This window comes from Primulina huaijiensis, chromosome 18 (genome assembly GCF_012295235.1).
Source record: "Primulina huaijiensis isolate GDHJ02 chromosome 18, ASM1229523v2, whole genome shotgun sequence".
In the NCBI taxonomy this organism is placed as follows: Eukaryota; Viridiplantae; Streptophyta; class Magnoliopsida; order Lamiales; family Gesneriaceae; genus Primulina; species Primulina huaijiensis.
In genome coordinates this window covers 3470402-3481566 of record NC_133323.1, presented here as the reverse complement: position 1 = coordinate 3481566, position 11165 = coordinate 3470402, and the positions used below count along the sequence as shown (strand labels likewise).

Sequence of the window (11165 nt, the reverse complement as noted above, 5' to 3'; positions counted from 1 at the left end):
CAAATATTTTACTGTATTATAAACTAAATATGCCACGTCAGAAATAATGGAACTTATTGAATCTATCCCAATGATAAGGTTGAACTAAACCACCATTAGTATATATATATACACCTTACTTCTCGATAATAACTATTATTTAATTTGTACATGAGACAACAAAAATGAGGATTATAATTAATCACAAAACTCCTATGAAATTTCACACATCAATTTTGTAAGATGAATTTTCTACTCGATTCGACCTATAAAAAATATTGTTTTTATATAAAAAAATATATATTATTTTTACATCGAGTCAATTGCTTTGTTTGAATATTTGATAATAAATAATTGAATTGTTTTCTAATTCGATATTTTTAGTTGAATTTGGGATTTAAATTGCATACCATTGAATTGTGGAGAATATTGAGATTAAGTTTTGATATTAAATCGATAAATTGAATTTTTAGTAAATAAATTTAATTTTATTAATTTTTGGAAAATAAATTGGATTATTTACCTTTATTGGTGAATTGTGTAATTGTTCTGTATATTGTCTTATTTTTTAGGCCAAGGAGATTAAAGTTGATCATTTCACCATTGTTCAAGTCGATTTAGGTATTTACGATTCAATAATATACGGCGGTAATATATAAATTATGTTTTAAACATATTTATGTATCGTCATGGGTGTTGATGTGATTATATGGTTTGTATGATTTTGTTAAATGTCTTGTTGATTATATGTTTATTAATTTGACATATTTTTATGAAATTTTAGTATAAGTCATGATATTATGACATTCATGTTGCGCTCTATCGTTCTTGATATCGGTTCTTTCTGTTATCTTGTATTAATGACACACGTGGTTATATTGGAATCAGCGAGTGGCTTGCGAGCCTAATTCTCCTTGAGACTGAAATTATGTTTGTCAATTTCTTGATACATTTTATGTGTGATGTGCACTTAAAATATTGACATCATGTGTTGTTTGTTATTGTGTCTTTCTGTTGTATTGTTATCGTAACAATTGTATGGAGGTCGAGTCGTGGTTGTTTATTAAACACAACACAACATACTTCACATACTTGGTAAAACTGATTATCTGCATGACAACGTAGCTCTCTTATTGCTTGAGCATTTTAAGATGTTGATTTTAAGTGGGGTTTTAAAATATAGGATCAAGAACAAAAACCACGGTTGTATCAAGGTAAGTTCATACTTGTAAATATGTATCAATCAACACAAATTGAGTATGTTGTTGGAAAAATCGAGCATTCCAACGGAGCTTCTCGAGTATAAAGAAATTTGATGGTACTTCTAAAAAAATCCCGATAACACCACATCCCCACCATTTTTGCAACTAGACCATTTACACCTACTCACAAATGACCTACTTTAACGAACAAAATCTGAAAATAGTTTCTTCGATTTCATGTCAGCTGATTGCCACACAAATTGAAAAAATATTCCTAATATTTGAAAATCCTTGACAAGAAAATTTTCATGCTTGCACTTAAACATGCATCATCATCGAAGGCTACAAGGACTGGTAAGGACGGAAGACTTAGAAATGATATCATGGAAAAAAAATCTGTGGTTTCATATGCAAAAGGTGATTATTATTCTATGACAACAGCTCTGTGAATCTCAAATGCCAATCTTATCTTGGCAGAGGCAAAAACAGAAAGCATTAAAAACGGAAGAAACCACCCACCAATTGACGTTGCCCCTAAGCGTGTTAATTTCCCCATTGTGCCCAAGGACACGCATTGGTTGAGCACGATCCCAGCTGGGGAATGTGTTTGTCGAGAACCTAGAGTGTATCTGTAACAAGAATCCAGAGGAGCAGTTATTTCAATATCAATTGAAATCCTGTCATTGTGTCATGAAATAAGCCTACAACTAAATTGCGTACAGGGCACCATCAGCAGTGTGCACAGCAGTGTCGATACCAATCATAGAGAGAACCCTAGGCTGCCTAAACCAAACACATTTTTTCCCACAATAACACAGGTTTTGATCGTTAATATGGATCATGTCAGAACCATATGCCAAGTTTCTGCAAACATTATTTACTTCATATTAGGTTCCTTACCAACTCGGCCAAAGAATCCAATCCGGCATCCAAAATCAAATAGTAATCAAGGGTGCGGAAGAACTTAAGAGATCATTCATACTTCAATGCCTCAGAAGTCATTCCTCAACCTTGCATCGCTTGGTTAATCGGTTGTTCCCATGCTGTTGGTTGTCGAAGTATGGTGTCAGCATAGAATAAAACAGAGAATGGATAAAATATTTACCAGGGCCATGTAGCTCGTAAACCTTTCATTGCCAAGATCCGCATGGTAGTATTCCTTCAACTGGTTAGGCTTCAATTGACCTTTGTAGACGACAGTCCTAAAATTAAAGAAAATAAGTCACTCAAACTCCTCAATGAGTGCAATTAAGTATCCAATCAACTGAATGAAACTAACCTCGATGACAGAGAGCACATATAGAAATCCTTGGCTCCTCCATGTTGAAGGTTCAAAGCAGATCGGATGGCTACCATGGAAACCCTTCTTAATATATACATCTATAAGAACACAGAGATTATTGAAAGATTAAGAAAAGATAAAATCCATCAGTGATTTACAAATATACCACTTTCAAACCAAGTATTCTACCTGTTGTTCAAAATCCACCTTCGACCTGGGAGTTGGGGTAAGGAAAACTTGCTCAATTACGGGTTCAGTCTGCAGAGCAGACTGACCCAATCCTGAGTTATCTGTGGGGACTGGTCGCCACCCAAGAACTGTATGGCCAAGTGATTCAGCCACCTGCAATACAATCAGACAAAGATCCGTCAGAAAATTTATGATAATGTTAGAAAGCAGTAACAATTGGTCATAAAGTACCGAAAGTTCAAATTTAGAACTTCGTCTATTACCTTAGTGAATATAATTTGCGTGGATGCTTGATTATGAGTCCGCCATGCTTCTTTTGTTGTGTAACGACAAAACCATTACAGTGAATATACTTTGGTTATCAATCGAGTTTGACCTGATAGTGAGCTCGGGTAAAGACAGTGTATGCTGAAATATTGTGACATTTCTCCAAAAAATTATCACCTAATTGAACCAGCGACTCTCTTGTTCAACGATAATGAGGAGCTAGTGCTCGTGGAGAGAAAGAGGGCCGAATATGAGCTTTGAGAAAACAATCTTTTCCAGAATGTTAGATTTCGGACACAACTGAAAGTGGAGAGAAATGTATGAAATTAGAATGAAGAAGAAAGCTTGTAGATGATGTGCTTCAAATGAAAAAGAAGGTAAATTAGTCAATTTCAATGGACAGTTTGAGTTTGCTGTAATGAATTTACAGGCAGGATTTCAATGTATCAATCCCCAAAACATAGCCCGAATGCGACGCCACCTGACACATTTATTATGTGCTTTCCAATTGACATTTCATCTCCGGGAATACTGTACATCTCCGCGAAAGGAACACCCTGCACTCGTCCTTCGGAACAATTGTCGGTACGTACGAGATTTCATCGCAGCCGTCGGTTCTGTCCCTCCTCGCATCAATCAACGTGGCAAACAACGCGATAAAGAGTTTCAAATGATTTATGGCGTATCTCTGGCCCACACACTGGTGGGCGCCGGCCCCAAATACTAAATAGTTCTTTTTATAAATCTGGTCCTCTTGCCGATCCGACAAAAATCGATCGGGGTCGAACCGTTCCGGTTCGCTGAAACCTTGGAAAGAAGAGTCAAAGACGGATGGAAAGACGATGGTACCCTTTGGAATGGTGTAATTCTCTGTTAAAGGGAAGTCTACTCCGGCAATGTGGGGAACCAGAGTAGCCGGAGCTCTTATCCTCACGACCTCACGCGCTACCGCTTCTGTGTACTCCATTTCTCTCAGATTTTCTCCCATGATAAGGCCACCTTTTTCTGGTACCCAATAGTTGGCTACCTCCTCGCGTACTCTGTTCAGAACCTGAGGGTGTGAATCCAAATACGTCACCGCCCACAACAGGGACGAGGTCGATGCGTCCTGTGAAGCAAAAAGGAAATCGAATAAATGGCCGCCGATTTCTTTGCAGCTGTACTCGAATGAACTTTCTGATGCCTCCCTCACATTTTCTTGCATCCAGAAGTCTATCAAACAAGTGGGTCCTTCTCCGGATTTCATTTTCCTCTCGCTTTCCTCCGCGCAACCAGCGAGCGTCTCCGCCAGTCTCTGCACAGCAAACCGCGCGTTTCTGAAGGCGAATCCCGGTAGGTCGAAAGGCAGTTTCATCAGTCCAACATTGAACAAATTGTAATCCACATTAAACCGCTTACGCGCCTCTTGGGCCAGGTAAGGCCCCACGAAGACAGTTTGCGAGGTTTCTAAATTCATGTCGCGGCAGAGGATGCGGAGTGGGATTGACTTGTTTTGAGATTTCTCGCACCATGACTCCAGGTGTTTGATAATAATCCGTTGCTGTATATCAGTATATATTTGGAGAGCTTTGAGGGTGAAATTGGGTGCTATCCGGCGGCGCCAATCTTTATGCTCTTGGCCGGACATATAGATTAGATTATGCTCACCAAAGAGTTTCTTGCCAAAAGGGTGCCCAACGAGATGGAAGGCATCATCACGTACGTTGGCGAAGACTTTGTGGGAGAGATCAGTGGAGTAAATGTAAACAATGTAACGCCCGATGATATAGTTTGCGGATATTCCTAAAGGCGTGGACTTGGCGTAGGACGATTGGAGGTCCCAGAATTGTGTTGGGTTTGTGACCAAGCAGATGGCGTTGCCGATGAAGGGAAGAACAAGAGGTGGGCCAGGCAAGAATCGCTTCTTCTTCAGATAAGAGATCTGTTCAAAAAGCAGGATAAGAGCTATGAAGGAGATTAGGTACGGAATACAGGCTGCAACTATACTCCATGGAAATCCCATCTATGCTCCAAGTTCACTCTCTTCGGACCACCAATTGAGCTCTGGTGACGGAGACAGAAATTCGAGTGAACCTTTAGGTGGGTGTATTATTTTGAGGAAAACAAAGAGCAGTTCATAGTGCGAGTGTGCAATAATGTGTTGCTAAATATGAGGTGGAAGCGGGAAGCACAAGAGGGGTAAGAGAATTCAGGATTTCTAAGGTTGCACCGCAGTCGGCTCTTTACTTGGATTTTGTTTTTACACCATATTTATTCACTTCTATGAAACAAGGGACACTCACTGTGTTTCTTGAGTGTTTCACCTCGTGACTGAGACAAGAGACATCTGACCTTATCTCGCAACCACATAATTCAAAACAACAAATCTGAAAAGTATAGAATTTCCAATTCAGACTAGTTATTTATAAATATCAAACATTGTATTTACAAGTCCAAAATTATCAAATGTGTTTTACATAACATGTGTTATACAAATATAGGGGAGTGTGATCCAAGTATAGCATAAACAGACTCCTAAAATAGAATAGAAGATTCATTTTCCAAAATTCCCAACATGAAATCAAGCGAACCCCACAGGCCACATCGGGCAGCCTCTTATTTTTTCCCCTAATGAGAGAATTTAATTTGAATAATGGGGAACTATCACTCAAATTTTCGTGGGAAATGTGTGGGATTGAAATCCAGCTGGGCAGGCGTGGAAATGAAGTGGACGACTCTTGACGGTCTAACTTGTTCCCAAAAGACAAACACATCCCTAATGCTTTATTTGAATGGGAGCTTGATGTTTTTTACTATCGAATCAAACATGTGACGGCTGTGAAGGCCTGCAATAACGTTTACTTTATTACTTTTTTCCTTCACTTTTTGGATATTAAAACAAGATATGGTCAACCCCTGCATCTACATGTAGTAAATGCTTCATGAGGGAAAAAATTGAACCTGTTTGGAATGAGCATGCTTAAAGGAATTCTAAGTTATTTAGAAGTTGCAAACCAAACCATGCATTACTTTCCAATCCTTTAATCGGTACTAACCATTATTTTTTTCCTAAGCCAAGAATCCATTTCATAATAAAAGCACCAGCTATAATTCATGATAATCATATGCATGTTGTCTCTTATCTTTGCAAATTATAGGCGATGTCCACGGTTGTAACTCAACTCTTTTTAATATGTAAAATAATTAGATATGCCAAAACATGTTAACAAGGTGGGTCAGCCCGCCATGTTGGCGAGTCATGGAAATTACAAGCTCAACTTATATTTTTCAGTGGCGAGAAAATTTATCAAAAATATCTCACTCATTTTTTATTTACGTAATTGCAATGATGGAAAGTATACTAGAAATGTCTAAATCAATTGCAAGAACTTTTGGCCGCCGAGTGGGTCTCATGTGAGACCGTCTCACGGATCTTAATCTGTGAGACAGGTCAACCCTACCCATATTCACAATAAAAAATAATACTCTTAGCATAAAAAGTAATACTTTTTCATGGATGATCCAAATAAGAGATCCGTCTCACAAATACGACCCGTGAGACCGTCTCACACAAGTTTTTGCCTTGGCCGCCATGCGCCATTGTTTTTTTTCAAAAGATTTGTTTTTTTTAGTTGAATATTTTTCTGAATTCCAACTTTTTAGTATCAGATTTTGAAAAATTAGAATGATGATTTTTTTTTTGGTCATCCGAAAACAATACCTCTGGAATTTGATGACAAATATTTATTTACTATCTTTTTATCGATATGATAAAAAAAACCTTAGTTGTATATTTGAATTAATAACTATTTATCACAATATAATTTTAAATAAATAAATATTTTAAAATTTTAACTTAGTGCCCCTATTATTTTGTCAGAATGCATTGTAGTACCTGCATTTGCATTTTTATACAATCCCTTGTACTATTGCTACATGAGAATATTCAAATCATGTAAACAAATTTAGCAGAGCAAATTTGTTCTAAACTGAAAATTAGTTGAATTATTTAATATATAATTTTTGGATTCAAAATTTGGGACCATATAAAGCCGACAGGAATAAATTCAATTGGGCGTGGGAGGACCTTACTAGATAATATTTTAATGGTGCTATTCCTCTCATTCTCACACACTCGTTTTATAAATGTACATGTAGTTATTTATATACTTTTTTATTAGGAAATTAGTCAATTGACATTTTCAGTGTTTTGTTTTTAAAAATAGTTTTTCCAAGTGTATTATGGTGATGTTTAATAATTATTCATGTTGGGTAGATAATAGAAATGCAACGCTTGAGCTTCCATATGATTTAAAATATTTGAGTTGTATCATTATCATCAGCTACAACTTTTAGTATAACGGCATACGTGTTCGGTCCTAAAATTGATATAAGAGCCAACATAATGAGTTCAGTCTCGAGTGATTGCAAGAAATACCATTATCATGGGAGAAAATTGTAAGGATGAAATAATTATACATGTTTGATAGACAATCACTACAAGAAATTTGATCAATAATGACAAAAACTTAATGAGGGTATACAAAAGTGGTCATTAAAAGAGTATGTTTTTGATGTTTTTATGAGGGTAAAAAAAAATGGTTAAATAGTTGAATTATTAGTGACGAATTCTTAATTTCGTAACGATAGATAACTAATTCTGTCATTATTTGAATTAAAATTAATAATTCCTCTCATAATATAGTTGGGTATATATTTTTGTGTAGGAAAAGAAGAAAAGAAGAAAAGACCAAAAAAAAAACCCAAACCCTTTCCCCTGCATCCCGTTGGCCACCTTCCTCCTCATCCAACCATCACCGCGTCGCCTAAACCAGAGCTCCGGCCACCGCAGCAGGTAAGCCTTGACCCCAGGAACTCGATTAGGGCTTGAATCGAGGGAAAGTTGAGCTACAACGAGTCATGTAGCGAGCTTCTCGGTGCGTGTTCTTCCTTCAATTTTTGGTGAACTTTTGGTTCGATTTCTTTGTTGTCTTTTGGTAAGGATTTGAAGCTTAGTATGTCGGTTGGCTTTTCCCCTGTAATTCCAGCCTTTTCCAGCAATTCCAGACTTTTCCAGCCCATTTTTCAGCTCGTGAACAGTAATTCCGACGTGTTCCCGGTGGGTTACCGCCTCAAGACGGCTAGTGACTAGAGTAAGCTTTGATCTTGCGATTTCCGGGTCCAAAATTCCAGCTTTTGTTCGGTTTAGTAGGCTGCTAAATTTTGGATTTTTACCCGCTTCGATTTAATTCGTGTTCGTCGATTGTAATGCGTTATATTGACGTATATATTGGGTTTATATTGTAGGTTCGATTGTTGGAAAGCGTTGAGGTATAATTTGACGAGTTTATAAATCAGTATCGAATTAATTGTGCGATTATTTTGAGAATTGTGATTATTTAGTTGATGTTTGGAATTTTCGGATTTGATTTGGGAAATATTTAGTAAATAAAATCGTATTGTTGAAAAGTTGGAAATTTAAATTGAAATTATTGATTAATTCGATATTTTAATCGAAGTTGGGATTTAAATTGTGTAATCAATAATTATTGGAACTATTATGCGTATTGGGGAATTATGATAATATGTTGTTTATTAAAGCTGTTGGAATTTATTTGGAGCGGGATTAGCCGATAAATTGGTTGATTAGAAAAGTTGGAACTTTAAATGACTTGTTGGATATTTTTGAATGTTATAGTCGAATATTGAGTTTAGTTTGTGAAATAGATAATTGTTGTATTTATTGTGCAATTTGCGACCCTACGCGCTACTTCTTCTTCATTTTAGGTGAGCTTTTGGGCTTCGTTTTTCTTGGTTTTTTGGAGTGTATTGAGTAAGGATTTGAAGCCTTAAGTTTTCCCTGTATCGTTGGTGATTTTGCGACCTCTTGTCTTTGTGAGATTTTTTATGATCAAAGGTAGCTTGAATCGTTGGTGATTTTGCGACCTGAACCGCACACTAAGGATGGAAGAGAAGCTCGTGCTGCTGGTGAGGACCTGTATTAGGTGATTGGGGCAGGTAAAATCGACATGAATTAGTAACCGAAATTAGAAACAAAAGAAACATTGTCGTAGGTAATGAACAAAGTACAAACCTTTGTTATATTATGCATCTTTTAGATTAATTGTCGTAGGTAATTAACTTGTGACTCACAAAAATATATTCATTCAGTGCTGTTGAGCAATGAATAAGTGGGTTAAGCTTGTTTTTATGGCAGTTAGTTTTGGCCCATCTTTGCTTGGCAAGTAAATTGTTTCAATGTTTTATATCCATTCAATTTCTGTTGTCAAGACCATGATGCTGATGTTAAGTAGCTATTTGAGTCTGATGAAGTTGAAATTGTTGGAAGCATAGGATAGTCCAGGAAGGAATATTTCGTATTGTTTCTTTAAAATATTTAACTTTATTTTCAAGATATTTTGATATAAACTGTTGCATGAAGTGGATTTGGATATTTGATCATTTGAGTACATTTTTATTTTAATTGACTTTTCCTATTTATATTTTTCATATGTCACACTGACGGGACTTAATAGGTTGCCTTAATCGGATGCTGCTTCAAAGAAGAATTCAAGCATTGATAGATTAGAAAATTATTACTTGATAGTTTGTATATTTTGAATATATGAATAGATGCTGATGCAGTTGTTTTTATAAAATATTTTGTTCAACAAAATTATTTGTTCTAGTATTCATATTTTATTAGTAATGCCATCTTTTAATATAATGAAAAATTAATATAATTTTTTTTATAAATTTCTTCATAATTAAAAATATTTTTTAATGAGGATAATTAATAATTTAATGAGGGATAATTTTATTGTTAAATCGAATTTTAGTGAGGGGTAAATGATGATATAATGAAGAGATATATTGTATTAAAAAATTATTTAATGAGAGGCAAATGGTATTATAATGACGAAATTTTTCTTCATTTAAATTAGTTTTAATGACAGTAAATCCCGTCACTAAATATGCTAAAACAATAATGACGGGACGCCATTCCCATCATTAATTACCTTTACCTAGGAGGGCAATAACGACGAGCCATGACGGGAAATGTCCCGTGATTAAAAGTATTTAAGTACGGGTTTTGAATATTTAATGATGATATTTCCCGTCACTATAGGTCTATTTTCTTGTAGTGAATCGAAGCTAAAATATCTGAGTTGCGTTATTAACGCAAACTATAATTTTTTATAAAATCGTAAACGCTCGGTCTAATATATTATTAAAATACACAAGAGACGACTATATCTTTTTCTTTTAATTTTTTCAATATATTAGGTAACAAAAGTTCAGGCTTAGAAAGATCTTTTTCTTTTAATTTTTTCAATAAAATACTCATCTGTCCAAGTGATATCCTCATTTGAAATTTCAAATAGGTCAATATCAGATTGTCGGGGGACCAAAACATGATGAAATTCGAAGGAAAGGATATTAGGGGTGAGACGAGTTTGGATGAATTTGGTTTGAAATTGATTGATTTAAAAAAAAATATATTCAATACCATTATGTATTTTTTGGCAAAAAAATCTAGATGGGTATTTCAAAATCTATATTCTTTTCGAATTTATTTTTAAAATATATCTTTAATCGATTTTAAATTGCTACCTATTTGACATATATTTTTGTAGAATGTGAGTGTCGAATTGACACCAATTCGAAAACAACAAAAAACGACAATCTGACTTCTATCTAAACAACGTGAACAATTGGATTGACAGTTAGTTCTAACCTCACCAAATTTAGAGATGGTCTCACGGGTCGTATTTTGTGTGACAGATCTCTTATTTGGATCATCTATGAAAAAATATTACTTTTTATGCTAAAAGTATTACTTTTTATTGTGAATATCGGTAGAGTTGATCCGTCTCACATATAAAAATTCGTGATACCGTTTAGATACTAAAGAAATGAGTATATAGCAAAAGAAACAACTAATGATCGATTTGCAGACAACATAAAAAATTAATAAAAATAATTACAGACTGAATTAAGCAAACAAAGTGAAGAATTGTTCTAAAAACTGGGACTTCACAGTAAAAGCTGCTGCAGATGAAACAAATGAAATTGAAAATGACAAAGTTGTTGAAATTTGATGAATATTGCAGATAGCTATCAATTCTTCTCCACTCGTAAAATCAGGTTGGCCGAGATTTTCATCCTCAGACATTGGGTTTCATTTTTCTCTTGGGCTGAACTTCAAATAATTATTAGAGCCCAACACTATTAATTACATGTCATTGATTTTCAATTTTTTTTTA

At 35.2% G+C, this 11165-nt stretch overlaps 2 protein-coding genes across 2 annotated transcripts; both read right to left on the bottom strand.

The window, feature by feature from the left end:
* Positions 1 to 1572: 1572 nt before the first annotated feature.
* LOC140965281 (glutamate synthase 1 [NADH], chloroplastic-like) lies at positions 1573 to 3086 on the bottom strand. Its single transcript, XM_073425442.1, has 5 exons — positions 2916 to 3086; positions 2653 to 2805; positions 2461 to 2561; positions 2287 to 2383; positions 1573 to 1810 (listed from the first exon to the last, which is right to left on the bottom strand). Exons 3-5 carry the CDS (start codon positions 2559 to 2561, stop codon positions 1634 to 1636), a joined length of 375 nt encoding a protein of 124 aa, XP_073281543.1. The 5' UTR covers positions 2653 to 2805; positions 2916 to 3086; the 3' UTR covers positions 1573 to 1633.
* Positions 3059 to 5201, bottom strand: LOC140965279 (cytochrome P450 710A11-like). The gene is made up of 2 exons (XM_073425441.1): positions 3348 to 5201; positions 3059 to 3219 (listed from the first exon to the last, which is right to left on the bottom strand). The coding sequence occupies exon 1, from the start codon at positions 4919 to 4921 to the stop codon at positions 3413 to 3415; it is 1509 nt and encodes a 502-aa protein (XP_073281542.1). The 5' UTR covers positions 4922 to 5201; the 3' UTR covers positions 3059 to 3219; positions 3348 to 3412.
* Positions 5202 to 11165: the final 5964 nt, after the last annotated feature.

Coding starts and splice junctions, on each gene's coding strand:
- LOC140965281 (XM_073425442.1), bottom strand. CDS start 2,561: ATGTATATATTAAGAAGGGTTTCCATGGTAGCCATCCGATCTGCTTTG. Junction 2,384..2,460: donor ATGTGCTCTCTGTCATCGAG/GTTAGTTTCATT, acceptor CTTTAATTTTAG/GACTGTCGTCTACAAAGGTC. Junction 1,811..2,286: donor TTACGAGCTACATGGCCCTG/GTAAATATTTTA, acceptor TTCTTGTTACAG/ATACACTCTAGGTTCTCGAC.
- LOC140965279 (XM_073425441.1), bottom strand. CDS start 4,921: ATGGGATTTCCATGGAGTATAGTTGCAGCCTGTATTCCGTACCTAATC.